The sequence below is a fragment of the Agelaius phoeniceus genome, chromosome 1 (assembly GCF_051311805.1).
Source record: "Agelaius phoeniceus isolate bAgePho1 chromosome 1, bAgePho1.hap1, whole genome shotgun sequence".
In the NCBI taxonomy this organism is placed as follows: Eukaryota; Metazoa; Chordata; class Aves; order Passeriformes; family Icteridae; genus Agelaius; species Agelaius phoeniceus.
The window spans coordinates 145,871,608-145,893,430 of record NC_135265.1 but is presented as its reverse complement, the minus strand read 5'-3'; the positions used below and the strand labels follow the sequence as shown (position 1 = coordinate 145,893,430).

The window sequence follows — 21,823 nt, the reverse complement described above, 5'->3', positions numbered from 1 at the left end:
AGGGAGGATTCGAGTTGAGTGTCATCCCAAACCTTCTCTACTGAAGCCCTTTTTCTACTAAACAAACAGGAAAACTGCTTTTCACTTTGAAACAGAGAGAAGATTTTCTGCCTGTATTTTGAGATCTTGAATTACTGTTAATAAGATGGAATATGAAATACTATCTGTGACTACACAGTCCATGGATTTGATTTTAGGATTGTAAAGTTGTCACCTGGGCTTTGGCAGTTGGTACCTGAGACCCTTCTGTGTTTTAATGTGCTGCCCAAGATTCATTAGAATATGTTTGTTTTCTATAGTTTGAATATCAACAAGGGAAACCTCCCTACAGCATTTGCCCAATGTAATCCTGTGATGCAAAAGAATTTCTATCACAAAATTTGTATCACCCCTGGCTTTCCAGGGGCATCTGGTAACAAAACATCCTAAGCTCCTGTTTCAACAATGCCCAATAGGAGATAGAGCTGAAGGTCTTTTCAGGAAGGACCTGTGGAATAAATTTTCTCAGGCAGAATTTTATTTCCCACCCATAATAATGCTGAAATGTCTTATGCTATGATGTATGAAGTTTCACATCCTTTCCATTCATTAACATTTCTTAACCCTTGGGAATATTACAGTAGTAGAGTTTCTTTTCCCATTCAAGTGGGAAAGAGCTGCTTCACTGTGGTTTGTGTCATGTAATGGCACCATGAAATGGGAATGAGTTATTCTTTTTATGAAAGCAAACTCTAACTCTTTGCTGAAGTTGAAACACCCTTCATACTATATCTGCTAGAATTCCTTTGTGAAGCAAAAGTATTTTCATTTTTTCCTTTGATTAGTCATTGAAATACCAAAGGAATAATGCATTTGAGATGATATTTTAAATACTAATATGAATTACAGTTAAATTAAATCATATAGCCTAACTGTAATGTTAGATTGGCTGAAATATACCAGTAGTGAAGAAGAACATATTATCTGAAAACTCATGCTGAAGTAATCAGAAATGTCACCTTCTTCACTCCTGACTAAGTGATCTGTTCCTTAACTACACACATCCAGTAACTTTGAGATTAAAAAAACTTCATTACTCCTTTGTTGTGGATTTTGTTTTATATGGCTTCCATTCTTATTTATTAAAACACACCATTGAGTCAGATATTCTGCTGTGATTTTGGTGTGTACTCCCCTCATGCATGCTTTAATGATTAAATATCAGATTTGAAAAGTGGGATATAGTCCTAATGCTCAGTGCAGCAACAAACCTCCTAGCCTGTAAAAAAGAAGGCATTAAAATGCCCACCTTAATGTGCTGTATGTGTCTAGTGGAACAGAGTTATTATTTTACATTTCTATAGATTTCATTGAATGAATTGCATGGAATGCTGTAATGGTTTGCAATGCAACATGAACTAAAACATTGCATTTTTAACCCAAGGGGACCAGCAGGTTTATTCTGTTTGCATGTGCTTTCCCCTAGACTCTGGCTGCCCTAACAAGAAATTCAATAAATCTGCTTCCAAACCATCTTGCACAAGCTTTGCATGTCCAGTCTGGGCCTGAGGAAATTAACAAGCGAATAGAGCACACCATCGACTTACGGAGTGGCGATAAATTGAGAAGAGAGCATATCAAGCCTTTTTCACTGATGTTTAAAGACTCCAGCCTGGAGCATAAGGTAGCTGGGGCTTGGTAGCTGCAATATTCACAACTCAAATTGTAATAAATGTTCACTGAAGTAGAAAAGCTGTAGGTTCTGGCCTGTGTTGTTTTTTCTTGATTTGTTTTTCTTTTTAATTTTGTTTCAGTTTTCATAAGGCGGGGCTGAGCTAGAGTTCAAAATACACAGTGACATGATGCAGGTGCTATAATGCTGAAATTATTGCATTTCCTTGTTGGAAAATATGTACACTGAACAAACTCAGTTTCTGAAAACAGCAGCCACTGGCTGGGTTGAAGTTCGTATTGAGTACAAGCAGTTTACTGTCAGACAGGTTACTTTGGCACTAATGGTGATTGAGCATATTAATAAACTTACATTTCTATTAAAAAAATACATGTCTATATTTATAAAGATATGTTCCTTCCATTTAGTCATAGAATCCCTCTGATGTCTTCTATGCAGCTGCAATATATTTATTTCAAGTCAAGAGTAATTTTTCAACTCTCTGTTTTAAACATCCTTCTTAAAAAACCTGTTTCTAAGAGCTAGATATGGTTTGTGTCTTTGCTGCTCCTCAACAGCAATATGATCTCATTAACTTCTCTTTCAGTCTACATCCAGATGTAAGTTATAAGTTTTAAAAGATAAGGTAATGGGAGAGCACTCCTCGAAAGCTGATGGCACGGGGTGAAGTTGCACAGGTCTCAAATAATTTCATTGACTTTCTTTGACAATCTCACTTGCAATGACAGTGCAGCAACAGCAGGTCTACAATACTATGTGCACTTGAAAGAAAATAAAAATAGCAGGGAAATGAAAGCACAGAGGCTTACTTCTCCATCAACACTCTTATTTTCACTGGAAAACAGACATTTTTACTTGATTTATGAGAGACTAGTCCTCAGGAAGGCTGATTAGTGAGAGCTTTATCACAACTGGAAAAGAAAAATTCTGCTTGAATACCTAAGCCCTTATTGCACTAGTAATCTTGTAGAAGAAACAACAAATGTTTGCTAAAACAGAAATACAAGATTGCATTTCCTCATGAAGATATTTACACTGAGACACAAGGTAGAACCCCCAAAATCAAATTTTCCACAAATAATTATCTTCTGAAAAGGGAGATATGAAGATGCTTCTTTCAGTGCAGTCATCGTGCAAAGCTGACACAAACCCAGAGCAAGCGGAATTCAAGATCTCTGGTATCAAATTAATTTCTACACCAAGTCCCAGAAGTCATGAATGATCTTTAATCTTTTAAACACACAGGATAAAAAAATATGGTGAAAGAATCTGAAATTTTTTGGTTAAAAGAGGAAATAGCCTGATCACAAACAACTTGATGGATGGGCAAACTTGTCAGGGGCTCACCTCGCCTTACTGTGATATTTTATCACACAAGGACTGAACATGAGCTGGTGTAAAAGGGCACAGCCCAGAATCAGATCCCACATCCAGAAAATAAACTCACTTATTATTTTATATTTCACAATTATCAGCCACAAAGAAAAACTCTAAGGGTAGTGTAGAATTCAATTTAAATGAAATTTAAGAAACAAAAAAGATCCATGCCCTAATCCATCACATTACATAGGTCAGATTTAAAATATTAAAACAGTTTTTAATTGCATCTGAATGAAAAAAGTCTATTTAAAAGTTAAAATTTTTAGCAGATTTGGTACATTTTCTTCCCAATAAGATATTTCCAATGGAGAATTGGGCTGCAGTGTTTGGAGAATTATGCTTTAATTCAATATTTCCTTAGGTGTTAGTCCCAACTAGTAGCACAAGCAATAGAAATAAAAAATCCATTCAGCAAAGGTGACTGAGTCAACTCTCTGTTCCATAAATTATTCTGGTTTCTCATATTAGGAAGGAGTAAAGTTTTAAAAAAATATCACCACTGCTTTATTTGTTCTGGCACATCCACCACCATCAGCTGGGCAGCCTCTGGTCAGCTCCTCCTTGCATCTGCTCAGGGCTCAGGGTGCTCAGATAGTGATGGGGAATGTACTAGGATACAAAGAAATGATGTGGAGTAAGGGAAGAAGAATCATAGTGTCCTCCTTGCTGTGGACAGGAGCAATTGTCTTATGGGACAGCATGGGAAATGTCCCTTTTCTCCTGCCTGCCTGTACAGTAATTACAGGTTTGTCCTTGTAACCTTAGTCTTTAACCATGGGTTTCAGGAAGCCATGGAAAAAGTAATATTTGAACTATTTTCCTGCAGAAAGCAGCTATTTCCTCCATCCCATCTTGTTACTACCACTTTCTCCCTTCTTCCAGTCCATTTAGGAAACAGCAAATTCAGGTTTAAATAGCTGAGATCCTGGCCAAGTGTTACCTTTACCTCATTCAGTGAGAATTGTGTTCATGTTCTGTACCTCAAATGACAGAAAAGTGAGTAACCACATGAACAATAAACTACATTTCTTCCTCCAGCATTAGTAAAAGGACTACCCTGATGTGGGATCGTGGGGTGACATGAGTGGATCTGAAATGCTATACTGGACCTCTGTTTAAACAGTCTGGGTTGGTTTGAATTTTTTTCACTATAAAACAATTCCAGATATCAGGTTTACACTAGCCATGAAATGTACAGATTTCTCCCTTTAAGATTTCAAAAGGTTAGGAAAAAAAACCCAGAATAATTCTGGAATCAACATGCACAAAACTACCATGGAGCTAGCACAGATCCTGGTTTTCACTGGTTTAGATAGCTGCTATGTCATTGCAGTTTAAGCCACTGGAACATCTTGCCACTCCTCTCTCTTTGTCCTTCTGTGGTAACAGGATAAGTGTCTATTCCACAGCAGGCAGTAGCAGTTACATTAGAGAATGAGTTACCTCTCTCAGGCATTATTTTCTATATGAATTCTGCAATACTTCATTTTTCATAGGATTTGTGCAGGACCCCACCTGGTATATTTTATAGATTCTTTACTGAAATTGACTCATCATTACTAACCTGTATTTCACTCATTAATGCTTGATATGTCATTTAGAGACAATGTGGCCTCAATTTTGCTAGAGGTTTTTTTCACAAATAGCATGTAGGCAGATCATTAAAGGAAGGTACTTTTGATGGTGGCATGAAAAGATGCTAAAATTTCCAATTATATAATAGCTCATAGGAAAATCTGATCCTACTTCAGATTATTCCAATAATTAAAAGATATCATCATGATGATTTCCCTAAATATCAGCAATTTTAAAATATCCATACCATGTACTTTCATACAGGGTAAAGCAGAGGCACAGGACAGGGAATTTTACATGCTGGTAGGGATTTATTAAAGAAAGTTTCCAATGTAAATGTTTGTATAAAGATATTCAAAGTCTTCCTGCATATTTGTGCTAGGATTAGAAAACAGCCTGGTCTTAGACATGAAACATTTACGTATTTTCTGTGAGGTGAGCACGCTGGAAATATCAAAAGAGCTTTGAATTTCAAAGTACACATTTTCTTAGTTCAAATATTAGACATAAATATCTGAATTTCTCTGCTTCACAATTTCTGACTGGTAAGATAAATAGAAATTACATGAGTAGAAAAACTATTTTGCTCCTCCTCCTTGCTATATCTCAGCAACCACAAGCATCACCTCCTTCCTTCAACTCAGAAACTTCCACTTGCAAGGAGGTCTGCAAGAGACACTGGGCAAACTCTGTGCCTGTCAGCAACTTTTCTATTGTTGGTCAGCAACTGGATCTCTGTCTACTCTTTGGTCTTCTCAGAAGTTCATTTTCTCTCCTGTCTTAGACTTCTTGAAACATATTCTTCCATTCCTCTCCTGTATTTGAAACTTTTCTCCTGAAACTTTTCCAGCTTCTCTGATGAAGAACAAACCTGGTCTCCCTTTTCATCTATAAGGTCCTGTCTGAGTCAAAGAGCAGCAGTGAGGATAAAACCAAACACCTTCCTCCCCAGTGCACAAACATTTTCTTTAGGGGAACATGTGAAGCCTGCCATATTACTGGTGCTCCCCTTTCAAAGAGGCTTTGGAGGAGAGAGGCGAGGAATATGCAGCATTCTCAACAGGAGAATCCTGGCCTTTCTTAGTTTCAGCCAGCAGGCTTGGATAACCAGTTCCCTCCCAGCAGTGCAGGTAAATGGCCCCAGCCCCATGGGAGCCTTCACTGGGCCATGACCAAGTCACACCAGGTGGCTCTGTGAGGTGTGCAGGGAAGGTTTTCACTGCAGACAAGGTCACATCACAACTCTTCCTACCACTCTACACAGCTCTGGTTGGCTACATGCCTCCCCATGATTTTTGAAGGGCCTTGAGGCTTAGTGAATCCTTCAATTACTTCTCCAAGTCATTAAGGGGTAGACTGTTACAGAGCTTCTACATTTATCATTTATGTCAGTGCTGCCTAGGGATGCCAACAATTCCTCATCACAATGTTGTTACTGATTAGAACACAGCATCCATCCTTTTGACATAATGCTCAACACAGCAGGCCATTCTATGTTTGTGCTTCATTCATCTAGTTTGCCTTAATTTCCCTATGGAACAGTTGGGATTTCATGTTATATTTTAAGGCATGTACCTTTCTTTTTCCCTATTTGAAAAAAACCCTGGTCCATTATTTATGCAGACTGATGCAGTTCTGTTTCCTTGCACATGAAATCAGGGTCAGTGCCTCTGGGGCTCCAGCAGCAAAATGAAGTAGAATTACCTGTGGCCAAAAATCATGCCAAAGTGATACTGCCAACAGCAGACACAAGGTGGAATCACAAGAGAGGAGGAGTCAAAATGAGGGACACCAAAACATGAACCTCCTCTCTTACTCATGACAAATGGGAGCAGGGAAGTGAAACCTTTTATCCATCTGGAAGCTTGAGACTGTTTTGATCAGATGTTTATGCTGAGATGATGTCCCAACCAAAGATCCATGTAGGGAAAGTTTAAGTCTAAGTCTAAACTAGGATCTCCCTTCAAGAGCAAATTAGCTATGAAATCCAGTTCAAAGCTGGACTCTCTCAGTATATGTTCTTGACACATTTCTTAATTTATTTTTTTATGTTATAATGCTTTCTAGGCATTAATAACAACAGTTTTCTCTATTTCCAAATATCTGAAGAGAGATTCTGGTATCTGATATTGCTTTGACTCTTACAACCTTTTTTTCAGCCCCTTTAAAACAGCAAAGATTTAAACAAAATGAAGTTATTTTTCAGAGAAAGAAAAATGAATGGGGCAAGCCTTTGCAGGATTTCTTATAATACAAAGAAACTTTGGTGGCATCCATAAAGGGTATAGAGAATTACAAAACATATTCCTATGGACTAATCTTCATCTGCTGTAAACAGCTGCAGTTTAATTGAATTAACAATGATAAATAACAGCCAAGGACTTGGTGAATATTTCCACTTTAACTGATCCACTGTGGTCTATCAATGTGTCTGTCACTCCATTTCTTGGTACTTTCCATTAAAAAAGGAACCTAACAGCATTCTCAGGTGTTTGATATGCTGGAGAAAAATATTTTTTCAATAAATCTTTATAATAATGGACCTCAAATAGTCTTTTACATTTGGAGAACACCCACATTGCCAAGTTTCCACACAGCCTCTGACTTTGTTAGGATACAGAGTTTCAGCACCCCAGCATCCCAAATAGTCCCAGAATGTTCTAACTGCATAATAGAAAAATAGCAGAGCAGCCTCAACTTGGCCATCATAGAGACATCTCTGTGCCATCATGCAGGCAGAGTCACAGATGACTCCAGTGCTTGTTTTCATGTGAGAAAATTCATGGTTTCTCTGGTTATTAAGTATTTTATTAACTTATTCAATGTTTAGTATTCTACACAGCAGCACAAGCTCCTGGTATCTATCTCAGGGTTTTTTAAGCAAATAATTTTGAACAAAGAAGAACAATTTTGTATTGCAAATTACAGATTTTTGCTCTTTTGGTTAGAATATTTTACCAGATTATTAATAATTTATTCGATGGGTTTTATTTTCAAACAAAATTCAAGTTTATTGATTTATTGGTGCATTGTGCTAATTTTCCCCATGTCTCCTATATATATCAGGCTTAATGAAATTACTTCATGTGTTAACAGCTAATTTACTTTTCTCTGTGTGTTTTCTTTTTTTATTCTAGTATTCTCAAATGCGGGATGAAGTATTCAAATCAAACTTGGTGTGTGCATTTATTGTTCTTGTATTTATCACCACTATCCAAAGCTTGCTCCCTTCTTCCAGGTAAATACAGAAATATATCTCTATATATCTGAAGGCACTCTTAGGGACACAGTGGAACAACATTTTTAGGATTGATGTGCAATGAACCAATAAAATCTGCTCGTTCCCCAAAAGTGTTTGGAAATATTTGGTCACTTTTTTTTGCAATACTATTTTTTTACCACAATATCTACAGCTACATGTTTTCAAGTGAGACAGCAGCATGTGCTGATGCTATATTGTTATGTTTTCAAGTAGAACTACCACCAAGTTAAGTGGAAATTTTGAGTTCCAAAAATTTGCTCCAGTGTGTCCTGGTGAAACATGATCCAGAACAATAGCTGTGCCTCTTTGCTAAACACCCTGGGTGTCAGTGACTCTCTCGGTTTTGTTTAATAAATGCTTTGTAAGAGAATTACACTGCTTGCTTTGCTGCTGACAGTGTGATTTGGCCAGCTGGGAAAAGAAGTCTCAGGCCATTAATAAGCATGGAGGTGATCTGGTAGATCTGTTTTCACTTTGCTCTCCTCTGGGGCTGACCAAGCAATATATTCCTATCAAGGTGATGAAAATCTGACATAGATGAGACCTTGGTGTCCACATTTCACAGACTCAAACATATTATTTGGCATTTTTGTCTACAGTTTAATAATGAGATCACAAGAGTATATGCAAGGACTGAGGTCAGTTTTCCAGGACAGGACTGCCACTGTAACAACCCCCTGGTCCCATTTGGTCTTTGACAGAGCAAGTGTTAAAAGAGTATTCCCAGAATAAAACATTTCTTGGGTAGTTTCTAGCACTCAGATGAACCTTAATTTATGGCTGACAGCAGAGTAACTTTGAAAATACATTATTTGTACAACAAATAAGACATTTATTGTGTTACAGCAGTGCAGCAAGATTTCTTGGATCATTTCTGGAAGATGTGAGTTACCAGGTTGATGTCTGAGAACACCAAAGTGGGGGTTAGGTGCAGGCAGGCAAATACATTCTGTACAGTGTTGTCTCATATGTTTTGTAATTCTCAGCTGACAAAGTACCTGGAGTAGCATGTGACCTTCTGTTGTTCCTTATGTGCTATATTGCTCCCAGTAAGTTGGCTTGCTTTTTAAAAGCTCTTCTCCCAGTACACATTTAAAGTTCTTCACTTCTGGTAGATGGTTTTTTCTGTTTGTTATTTTTTTCCTCAGTATGTACAAGAAGATTTATGGATCTTATTAACAGAACTTGTTTTCCAAAAAGATTTCTGCTGCTATATCAATCACTGCCATACCAGATTAAAAAAAAAAAAAGACATTTTTTTCTATCTGCACAGATTCATCTCAGTTAACTCCTGTGAGGGTGTCTGGTGCCATTGGAGTGAGGGGGAAGGAGTCACACAAACACATTGCCTGCAGCTGTCTCACCTCCTAGTTTCTCATCTTGCCAGTAGTCTTGTGTTTTTCCCTGAGGACCTTTTTGTCACTGAATGTTAAAGAGGCTGCAAATACAAATGGGTCAAAATTAAGGTTAAATAAATTCCTACAAGAAAAGATCAGCAGAGGTTTTTTTAAAAAAATGTGAGTTTGTCTTCAAGAATGCCCTGGAAGGCTGATTGCTAGAACCTGGGAAGATATTTAGGGAAAGGGTATTTACCACTACCCCTTTTGTGAGAAAAGCTTTGGAGACACATGGGTATTTATTGGCACTTCCTATGTTCTGTCAGGAGCTGGAGATCACTGTCAAGGCTTAAGGAGACAAATTTTGGTCTCGTTTTTTTAATGTTCTGATACTCTGATTCAAAAAGTGTGTTTCAATTTTTTTAAAAAGCATGCCTGTCAACAGATGAGCAAGCCTAAAATAACAGGATAGGGGTTTTGAGTGAGAAGGTTTCAATATGCTTAAACATATTGGATGAGAAAATAATCTGGAAGTTCAAATTTCCTAAGTTCCAGTTCTAAAAGCAGTTCAAGGCATGAGCAATTGAACAAACTATCACAAAGTTAGACAGGATTTGGATGCAGAGAATCCTTGAAATAACTTCATATTCATTTGTTACGCCTCTGGTAAATATCAGAGAAATCAAATACTAGAGTGGAAAACCATGGAAATAGTTTCCATGAAACCACTAGCAAACTATAATTCAGTCCTCATGGTAACTTACCCATTTCCTAAAAACACATATAAGAGTTTTTCATTGAATGCTTCAGATTTCTGTTGAACAAGGATAAAATTTTGTATTTGCTTAAGTAGATAAATATTTTTTCAGTTGAGTTTTTTTGTTTCTGAAAATTTGGTGAAAATGCTATTTAAATTGTCATGGAACATATATTACTAAGGTTCTCTGGGGAGTTTCCCAGAGAGTTTACCTTAGTCTGTGTGTTAAAGAAGGGAATCATATCTCAAATTTAATAGGTATGGAAGTTTCAGAATTTTCTCTGTTTATATCTGTCTCCCTAAGAATAAATATTTGATCCATTCATGCATTTTTCCCTGACAGGGCAGATGCATGTGAATTTAAAAATCTTTACAATAGTTTTCATTCTTTGAAATATGGAGTTGGGGAAATTAATCTAAGTGAGATAAATTAATGTCATATTTTTTACCATAATTGCCCTTTATGAAACCATTATATTACATTGCCAACTTTGCAGTGATTCATCTTCTCCTTCTAAGAGGCCTGGGAGTTTCATCAATTTCCTGCAATGAACTGCTTATGTGCTCACATGGACAATAGGTCTTACTAGAGTAGACTGCTGAAATACTCTTATTTCTGTCCATTTTTGACTGGGTTATTCTTGTGAAGGAAAAAAAAGCATATTTCAAATTGTTATTAATTTAAAAACTTGCATCTTCTGTTTTACATAAGTTTTCCTTTTGGCTCAAATCAGTTGATTTGTACATCAGAAGAGGGAAGACAAAAGCTCTTTTTAAACTTCACTTGATCTTGGCAGTAAGAGAATCCCTGAAAAGAAAATCTATTGGTCTTGAACCTCTTCTTGAATGAAGGGGCGATCCAAGCCTGGTGTCCTAGTTCTGGGAGAAGTTCATGGACAGAAAATTATTACAGTTTTTTTGTTTGGATTCCTCTAACCTTGTCAATGTATTTTATTGTATTTGATCTTATCAGCGTGCTCCCATCAAAATCTCAGCACAGATACTGGATTGTTCTTCTCAGAGGTCACACTATGCCACCTTCAGTTTTGTTTTTAAATCAAGCAGGCTTAGGCAAGAGACAAGCACATCAATTGAACAGCTACAGTGGAAAAAATTTGTTGCTTATAAATTTATTGTGAACAAACACAAGGTCTAAGTTTCTCAGGCACATAAGCAGGTTATTCTGCAATTTTGGGTTTATATCCCATACTTAGGTGTGTAGATGGTCCCTTTAAAGTATTCCATTATAGTATGCTCCTATTATAGTATTAATTCAAAAACATGGGTCTTACAAGTAGAGTATGGCAGTCCCAAATAAGTACTAATGTTTAGTGTCCTCGAGCTGCACCTCTTGAGGCTTGATCCTAATCTTTCTGAAGGGCTGAATTTGGTTTTGTTCAGAGCTGCATCAGGCTAGCAGAACTGGTAGGCTACACCAGTAAATATAGACTGTCTATATATATATGGGGTATAGTTAGAAACTATCAGTTCCAAATCGGATTGCAGGCGCTTGGCTTTGCAAAGTAAGAAAGCTGTTGCAGAACCCTGCTGTACAGTGGCAAACTGAAGGAATTAATCTTGCATGACCCTCTGTCAGTGTCCATAACCCACATCAAAGTATAGCCACTGGAGAATGAGTTAATGTGAATCTCAAGTTGGCTTCTACCTGCTTAAACCTAAGAGACTGCTATGCAGTGAGATGAATTGGATCCAAAGCCACACAGGTGTCAGCCCTCCTGACTCCCTTAACTAGATTTACATGGACATGTAGTCCAGCTTTTCCCTTGATTTATTGACTGATTGTGCTGAGATTTAATGCTGGATTCTCTTTTTTTTTTTAATTTTTTTCCCCCCAGAGTGATCCCAATGGTCATTCAGTTTTCTATCCTGATTATGCTGCACTCCGCTCTCGTGCTGATCACTACGGCAGAGGATTACAAATGTTTACCCTTAATGCTCCGGAAAACTTGCTGCTGGATTAATGAGACCTACTTGGCAAGGAATGTCATTATCTTTGCATCCATTCTGATTAATTTTCTTGGAGCCATCATCAATATTGTAAGCTTATAGGGAACCAAGGAATATTATACAGTAAAAGATGATTTATGAATTATTAAGCTTGCTACAGGACTTGCTAACTATGTCTATAAGCTGTCTGTGATTTAGATAACATAAAAAAGGCAAAGCATTACAGCTTCAGGAAATTCAATCCATTGCTTGATCTATGTATTTCTGAAATATCTAATTATTTCTGCCTTATGAGTGTCATCTATTTTTAAAACCTTTTGTCAAGTTTCTGTCCAACATATCTACTCTGAGGACCATTTGTAATTTTCTGACATGCTGAAATACTTTCTTAGAGACTGTCAATCCAAAAAATGCTTATGGATATTAAATTCTTCCTCTCATAAATTCTCAGCTCATCTTACAGTTCTACTATTATTTACATTATTTAGAAAAATAAAACAATTGCTGGAATAATAATTTTAAAAATTCCAATAGAGCCCTGATTATCCTGATGTATTCAGCAACAGGAGAGAGCTTTGCATAATTTAGGCAGATTATAATGTCAGACAACCTGACAGGTCTGAGCCAAGAACGTGGTAAATATCTCACAGATAGATTAAAAGTACCACTGATAGGAGAGTAAGTCAGAGAAAGAAAAGTGCATTTCTATCATTACTGAAAAAATGTAAATACAGTAAATGTCAGGAAGTTCAATTGGGCTGAAAACTTCCTGAAGAAAAGGACAGTGGTGCATTACAATACAAATCACTAAGCAGTGTTTTAGAATTTAGAAGTTTTTAAATCATGTATAACAAATACCTTTCAGGAAAGATTTTGGTACAATTGGTCTTGATCTTTAAAAAAAGATCTCTAACACAGTATCTATGCCCAATTTGTTACTTCCCCTAATTTCTTGTGCATTATTTTTTAAGATTTGTCCTCTGCAATTTTCTGGGTTGGTTAATCCAAAGACTGTCAAAATAAAATTACATTTTACTCTCACACCAGTGGTTCTCTATAAAGCAGGAAACAGCCATATGTATTGTCATATATTTAGCTGGACAATGACTTGAGTCACTGAGTCCTGATCTCTATAGGAAATGACAATATTAATATACTCTCATTATTTCATATGTCAAAGTTCTTTCATAATAATGGTTTGTTCAGGAGGGACCTGCATGCATTTAGGAACAGGTAATGCATCTCAGCCTTGCAGCTTTATGTGTTCACTGGGTTCAAATGCAGCCAACTGGAGGGGTCTAAGACCCAGATGCTTTCTGAGCCATCAAGCTTTGGTTTCACCAGGGGGGCAAATGAGTCTTGTGAGTCTTAAGTACATTCTTATTTTTATGAAATTAAGTTTCTGATCCTGAAAGTCCCTTAAAAAAACACCTGTACTTGTTCTTGTGACATTCTGCCCTACAGAGAGGTGTTCTATACCTCATAAATTTTCAGTAAGTACCATTGATTGTCTGGTGTCATGGAAGAATGCACAGCCAAGCAGGTAATATTCCTGCACTGCAGAGATGGCTGAATGGCTGAAAGAACAAACAAAAGAGTGCCAAGTTCAAAATTAATTGGAATTTAATGATAAGAAATTGGGCCTCATTAAATGAATTCTTTAACTATTGGTTAAAAAGACCTCTAAATAGCTTGTACAAACCAGGTTGGTGACATGACCTATTATAATCATCCAAAGTGAATAAATATACATGACAGGAGACTCCATCTGCTTTAAGTGTCAAAGCATGAAGCAATTAATGATTTTTTCCTTTATTTTAAATCATAATGTATTCCAGCTTTACAATGCTGGTTTCTTTGTATCTAATGCTCTTGGCTGGAAATACCATTAAAATCAATGCAGGTCATAACAACAAAAAGCAATATTACATTATCATAACCACAGTTTCATGAGTGAATTTTTATTCCTTTCCATTCTAAGTATCACAGTTGCTGTTCTGGGACCACATCATGTTTTGGTACAGCCAGGTCTGTGTGATACCATGAAAGTGAAGGTTGGGTGTCCCATATCCAAAAGGATAACACAATCCATAGCAGATGAAAACAGTTTGCAGAAAGGGTACACATTCAATCCGATTTTATGCTCCCAATTAAATAATTTTCTCTATAGTTTGTAGTAAAGTCTAAGCACTTTGAGAGGTCATTCTGAAGAGTCCCACATGAGTCCTCTGGAAGTCCCAGAGGAGCTCATCTTACCACTCTGGAAAGAGAGCATAGGGAAGCTATTCAGATGCTGAATATCTGCACACAGATGGCTCCCCCTTTTCCATTTCATCTCCACACCATGTCTTCTTACTGTCCATCTATTCAGCCCTTGGTGCCAGGTGGGATCTGGCATGGAGGGCAGCAGGCCACCCAGTCCCAGCCCTGAATCCAGACAGCCACACAAGCAATTAGTCACCAGTGCACAATAGCCCTGATTTTGTTTTATTTCTTCACAGCTCTGGTGTGATTTTGACAAACCAATAGCCCTGAAGAACCAGACCTTCAACTCCTCTGCCTCTTTTACAGACATCTGTTCCTGTCCTGAGGTATTTCTGAGGGTACTTTTGAATCTGAGGTGAATCCAAAAAGGTCATATGGCAACCACTACCTTGTGGTGGGGTCAGGGGCTCAAGACTGTGAAGGAGGGAACATTTCCATTTGTTGATAGAAAAAAGCAGAGGCTGGTTACAGAAGGAATTAACCTTAATATCTAATGGGGCATTACAAATAAAATTTAACCTTTGAACATTATACAGAACCTTTATGCTGGGAACACACCCAGCAATGATTTAATGAACCTAGTGCAATAAAACACACTACCTAATTCACATGAATGTAATGGAGAGCAAAACTTCTTACATGACAAAGAGAGTAGTTAGACTGCTATGGTTATTTTAAGATTGGTTTTGGAGGAAAAAAAAAAAAAAGAAACCCTCTCTAAGATGAGCAAGCAGGCAACAAAATCAATGTGTTGGTCATGTGTAGATAAGAGAAGTATGTTGCTTAGAAAGTCATATGGCAGTGTCATGATACTGCCAGCAGTAAGCTCTAAGCAGCAGGGATGCAGACTCTCCTACAGAGAAACTGTACTAGAGAAAAGCTGTACCCAGAAAAATGAATACAATCGCTCCTAAAGCTGTGTGATTTTGAGTTAGTTTAAACTACTTTTGGACTGTGGGTGTTGATGTTGCTATTTTAAGCCTGAACAGCTCATCGCCATGATTGTCTCTCTCTATCCAGTATCAGCTGCATGGATTGCATTTGGCAGATGACTAATCATTGAGAAAAATGAGACAATGAAAAGATTAGAAAATAAGATATGAATAAAACTTCCAGGCATCACATTTTAAGATAGTAATGTAACCAAGCTAGACCTACAATATTAAAAAGAAAAAAAAAAAAGAAAAAAAAAAAGAAAAAAAGTCCAAATCTGTGCCTTTATCCTCTCTCCAGCAGCATGGGAAGAATTAAAGCAGAAATATGATTCTCCCATCCTGAGTATTTTGTGGGTCTTGTGGACATTTAGACTCCAAAGGAATATAAATTGTTTTCTCCCAGTAGACTTTTCAGTAGCAAACTACTGCATGCAGCATCTCTCCCTTTCCTCTTTTAATTATAGAGGATGCTGTTTCACTTACAATGCAATGAAAATGCTCTAAAGGCACAGAAAACGATCTCTGCTGACATGGAGGTACCATGAAAAATATAGAATTTGTAATTTCACTTCTATTTTAGCAAAACACTTATTTTCAAAGTGCCCTGGGCCCTAAAAGGACTTAGCTGAGCACTGAAATCCAAAATAATCTTCCCATACTTCTGGTTACTCAATTGTTTACATAGATGCTTATCTCTGATCACCAGAATTAACCAGTGCTGTTTTCTATGCAGTATTTTGTCTTCACTGGTGTGCTGGCAATGGTGACTTGTGCAGTCTTTCTTCGTCTCAACTCTGTCCTGAAGCTGGCAGTGCTTCTCATCATGATTGCCATCTACTCTCTGCTGACTGAGACCATTTATGCTTCCCTTTTTCTGCAATATGACAACTTTCACCACAATGGAGAGTAAGTGTTCACAGCCCCCTTCAGGAACTGCTTTTTCTTAAGGTGATGGTTCAAGTCTTGCCAGAGTATGAGTGTATTGGATAGCACCAAAGTTAAATGTGGAGTGATGGTTGCAACAGGCAATGACTAATTCAAAATGATTCATAACCTGTTTTTTTCTCAACACTTTTTATTAAAATGTTCATTTCATCAGGGCATTTAAATATTGATCAGGACCTGTCTTTTATGTCTCCTCTAGTCTATCAATGAGGACTAAAAATATGCATTGCAATGCACATACCTTGGTCATTTCTATTCTTGAAAGCCCCAGGGATACCAAGTGAAAAATCCCCCTGTTTCAGACAACAGGATTGAATCATTGATTTTTTATAATAAAATCCAAACAAATAGTGTGCACTTGTGAAAGATATAAGGAACATCGGCATGATCCTGTTTTGAAGGAGAGTTCTTGAAGGACATTCTCCTCCTCCTTCTCCTCCTCCCAGGTTTCTTTCCCAGGAAGGGAAACTGAAGAAGAACCACAATGATTTGAAGAGTCAGAGATGCAATTAGTGTTGCAACAACTGAATCTAGAGCAGCAGTAATTTAAATCATTCAGAAAAACATTTCTTCAGCCTTTGATACTTGACCAGGGTAGTATTGCAGTTGTTTGTGCTTGTTAGTGCAGGTGAAGATTCTCAGAGTAAGGGAAAAGCAGGGATTTGCAGTACAATTAATTCTCCCAACAGCCACATCCTTACACATAGCAAGGCTCTGCATGCACAGCTTTCCTTGCTTGCTCCCTACAGTACCAAAGTACCAGAGATTTGGGCTGAAATTCCTTTTTCTAATGCTAGTTATCATTGTACAGACATATCATATAGCCAGAACAGACCCCAGAAAATCTGACAAATGGCAGTAAGGAATACTTTGGCTAAGTAACTAGAAGTAGAAATCATGATAATTGTCACTAACCAGGAATGGCAATGAATCTCTTTTGTGAGATTCCTGTGAGAAAAACTTGAAGAATTCAGAGTAGCCTCTATTCCTGTCAATAAAACTCTCTAGAGACTTTTATCACAGAAGAGTGAGAAAGAGGCAAGAGTATTCCCTGAGTAGCCAATAGCCCAAGACATGGGGAAATCAGTTGAGATGCTCCACTCTCACAACAAGGATAGGAACTTAAGCTCTGATATTAGTGAGAATGAAGTTCAAGAGTGTGTGCTCTGAAAATTATTTGGCTTTTTAACTATATAAATCATTTGAATAAAAGGGTTTGCAGCTCCTTAAAAAACTCATGCAGCTGTGGTGGGTATAGCTGCAACACCACAATGTGCAATAGCTGGTGGGTTTATGACTAAGACTTTTAAGACTCTTGCCTTTAGACAAGGGGTCGTTTTGGAATGTGTTCATTTGGAGTGGAGGTTGTATTTTGGGCAACTTTCAAAATAGGAAACATTTGAATTCCAGCATATTTGCAGATGACAAGGTTACTTCCTGCTTGCTCTTGCTCTGTGTTGATGACTCATCCCACAGCAGCACATTTCCAGCACAGTAAATTCATTAGGACCACAAAGACAGCTCAGTTATATCTCTAACTAGAAAGTTTTCTTTTGGTTTAGTCTCAAGTTCTGCTCTTTCTTTCTCTAATTTCTCTGTCATAGGAGTCCTCTGACAAATAGCATCCCATACTTCTTTAGAAATTACTATGGAAAACAGATCCAGTATCTGGACTTTGCTTTGTTCTTAGATCTCAAGGCAGACTAAAGATTGTCCCAAAATCTCTTTCAAGTTCTGGTCCTCATTTACTCATTTATTATTTTTTTCAAAAGTTCAGGGTTTTATCACCACATAACAATTTCCTTTTCTCATCTCCCTTTAACAATATAATTGAAAAGTATCTCTGTTCAATTTAACTCCAAATTTATTTTTTCTCCCATTTGCTTTACTATAAGTTTGGCTCTACCATTTCCCCAACCTCTTTTGTCTGTTACCTGGGAAACATGCTTTAAAAAAAAAAAACCTGGCATACAGAGATACTTTCTTCAGCTTTTGTTCATCTTTCCACATAACTGTAATTTATCTCAGTATTTGAAACCCCCTGTTACTGCTTTTAACCCCTTTAATTTTATTTTAAACATTGTTTTTTTTCCATACACAGCACCTCAGTGATTTCACACAGCAGATTTCATATAGCCAATACCTGCTTTGCCCATCTTCTCTGCTTCCCTGTGGTCTGCAAGGGTTTCCTTTACCTCCCTTGTCACAGGCTTCTCTGGTCTCGTCTTTGTAGCTCAGTAAAATCAGTCCTAGCTACTGTTTGCCATACTTTTGGTCCTCTTTTAATCCATGCTATATCCCTGTCATCTCCAAACCCTTCTCACAATATGTTTAATTTCAGCTCCTGCCTTGGAGATCATCCTTTATCTCTAGCTTTATTCACTGGGCTTTTACTTTCACAGCCTGGAAGTTTCCCTTTGTCAGCTCCATCTCAACCTTTCCCCCCTGATGTCACCTCCTGCTCCCCACAGGGGCTGGCACAGGCTCCCAGGAGGGGACTGACTGACACACAGCTTGCATATCACATTTGAAAGTGAAAGCTCCTCACCTCCTGTGTACCTCCTGTAGGCTACAATTTAGTTACTTAAGTTGTGTCTCCAAACAGGGAGCTCTCCAATTACACTCCTGTTCTCTTGAACTAATTACTGCTAAATTAAATTTTCAAATACAGTGGATTTCTTTTTAATGAACAACAAAAATTGCCACTTATGAAATGAAACTTCTGAACAATTACAGCACTGGCAAATAAATAACTGTATTTTACTTTGTTGTTTGTTTGTTTTTCTCCAGCACAGACTTCCTGGGTACAAAGGAGGCCTCTTTACTACTGATGGCAATGTTTCTTTTAGCTGTATTTTATCATGGCCAACAGGTAATGCAAACATTTTCTTCAACCTTTCCCTTTGTCCCTTGCAATTACAAGATGTGACAACAATTACTTTTAAAATACCACCTGCCTTTTCACGCTCTTGAGCATATGACCTTTTGCAATTTAATAAACCATATACAGAATCTGATTAAAGAAAGCCCATATCTGACACTGTCTAGCATTCTTAAAGAACATGTGCAATATTCTATTCAGCAATACTCAAATTGCATTTTCTATTTGAAGGAACAAACAGGACACTATTATTTTAGACATGTGTGCAGTTCTGGAGGCACCTGACAGCTTCAGTGCACTTGAGTAGGCATAAACCCAAAATAAAGGGAATAAAAACCAATAAATAATGAAACCACTGTGAAATAGCTTATTCTGTCTGAAAAAAAAGCAACAGACTCAAGGAAATGAGGAAAATTTGGCTTAAGCACCAGTACTTACTCATCTGTGTCATGGACCACTTACAAGAATCCTTTCACATGGATCTAGATCTTAAATGGGATTTAGGGGCCTCAGAGCTTTAGGACTGACATCCTTGAGGATGAATTGAGAAACTGGGTATTTCAGGATTACAGTACACGATGCACAGGGAGAGAGAACTATGGTAAATTTAGATTTAAAATAACAAATAGGTTGAATAAAAACCAGCATAAGCAGGATGTTTTCTCCACAGTGTTTCTGGCTCTCAAGCTCTGGATGTCAAACATGCTGAGTTGAGACAGTTTCTAATCACAAAAAGCAAGGGGCACACTGCTCTAAAGAAAGCCCCAAGCACAGTTGTCTTTAGACATTGCTGACTTGCCTAAAGATTTTCCCCTCAAGACCATTAGGCTGATAAACTCCAGCATTTCTCAATCCTCCTGGAATGAGGTAGAAAGACAGAAATGATGCTGTGATTAATAAGACTTAGGGACTTTATTACAATAACTTTCTAAGCTGTCCCAGAAGTCAGAGCCTCCATTCCTTCCACATGAGAGCAAAAAGAAGCCAACACCTAAATATTCAATTCATTTTCCTACTGTTTATCTTCTTTTTGTGGGAATGAGGAATGAGTGAGTAGGGGAAGCAAGGCATGAAATGCATTTTGCACAAGGCACAGATTTAAATTGGATGGAAATCAATGAACTGTGACATGGCTTTATCATGACATAAAGTCCACTTAGGAGTAATATGGAACAAATAAGAACTGAACCACTCAAATTTCAGATAAGCCTTATAGTATTCCCAATTATTATTAACATATGTCAGGATAAAAAATGTCAGGCTTGGGAATTAACCAGGGTAGTGAGAAAAACAACACTGGACAAGTTTAGGTGCTGTAAGAATTAGGCTGAAGCCAGGCAATGCTCTTCAGGATCCCCATCCTTAGTGCAAATGTCTGTCTTCTACAAAAGCCTGATCTGGGGTGTTTAAGAGTGTTTTCCAGCCCAGAGGCCTGTAAGCAGAGCACAAGTTATTTTCCATTTTATTAACCTTTCTGGTTCCATAAAACAGGATGGCTGCACTAGAACTGCCCTTGGAAATGGTCCCTGAGATGTGCTAAGTTCTGCATGTTCTCCCAAATGGTTCATAAGGCCAGTCTATCAATTTAACAGCATCCAAAGGCAGAGTCCAGGAAGATTTCATTGAATTGTTTAATTTTTTATTATAGAGTTAACATAAAGATTTATTTATAGTTATTAAATAAATATATAAATATATATATAAAAGTTCCATTCAAACCACATTAAAAAAAATAACAAAAACCAAAACTCTTCTGAAGTGTGAAATGGGGAGCACATTAAGTCCAATAAAGCTGTCCTCCAGCAAGTCTTCCCACCCCACAAGCTGCAAAAGTTATCTGAAGTAGAATAGCTTAAAACTTGTCTTATTCTAGGTGAATTTACTGAAAAAGATTATTTTTGTAAGATAATATTTATCGATGATCAATTTCTGAATAATTAACATTTTTTTTATCTGTTGTGATTTAAAATTAATGCCATATTTAGAACCCAAAATTTAAAACTAAATTTGAGAAAAAGGTGTGTGGTACCATCTTATTAGATTTAATTTAATTTTATGTGACAATTGTCTGCAGAGTGCTTGGGTTGTGCAGCATGCTGAGGACAAAATGCTAGGCTTTCTGTGTAATACATCTCTCTTTTCTTCACCAGCTATTGTAATTAGAGGTGTTTCTTAAAGGTACATATCAGGGCAGGAAACCATGGACACTTTGGGATTTAAATCCAGGAATATTTCTTCAGAAAATCAAGCCACTAACCTTAAAGTCAACCCTACGATTCTTTTAGTTTTAGCAAATATAAGAACTTAGCAAAACATGTTCTTAATATTTTCTATTTTCAAATCTCATACATATCACTCCTTTCTTTCTGAGCTGATAATGCCATCTTGGTAGTCCACTGATGATGAAAGATCATGTTTAAATGTGATCACAAATAACCAGAATGATGCTATCTAAAATGTAAAGATTAGCTGCTGCTATTCTGAGCTAGGCTTAGAGATGTGACATTTCCCTGTAGAGCAGCATAAAAAATCAACTCTGAAAAACTACCACACTTTTTTGCCAAGCTCTTATTGTAGTAGCATTAAATATCTTGAAGCATCAAAGAACCCAAAATCCAGCAGCAGCTCCTATTTGAAGTCAAACTTTGAAATACCTTTTGAACTCCTTGAAAACTTACAGATAATTTTTTATTCTCAGTTAGTTGGTAGAGATAAAAGTCTGTTATCTGGTATGGGCTCTGTCTTCTAGCATAAAAGAAAGGCAAAGGAAACTGAAAAAGGTTGAAATATATGTTTAAAATACTCTTTCCTGACAGTCTGTTTTTGTTGCCATTAATTCAGGGGAT

The 21,823-nt window shown here is 37.2% G+C and overlaps 1 protein-coding gene across 2 annotated transcripts in view; it reads left to right on the top strand.

Moving 5' to 3' along the window:
• The window catches only part of ADCY8 (adenylate cyclase 8), a 116,180-nt gene that overhangs the window by 78,808 nt on the left and 15,549 nt on the right, over positions 1 to 21,823 (top strand). The window contains exons 8-13 of one of the 2 annotated variants that reach the window (XM_054632042.2): positions 1,466 to 1,663; positions 7,765 to 7,865; positions 11,840 to 12,041; positions 14,453 to 14,542; positions 15,885 to 16,057; positions 18,887 to 18,968. In XM_054632042.2, coding sequence (XP_054488017.1) covers positions 1,466 to 1,663; positions 7,765 to 7,865; positions 11,840 to 12,041; positions 14,453 to 14,542; positions 15,885 to 16,057; positions 18,887 to 18,968 — 846 coding nt within the window. The remainder of the gene's footprint in view (positions 1 to 1,465; positions 1,664 to 7,764; positions 7,866 to 11,839; positions 12,042 to 14,452; positions 14,543 to 15,884; positions 16,058 to 18,886; positions 18,969 to 21,823) is intronic. The other variant, XM_077189043.1, reaches the window with a different exon arrangement.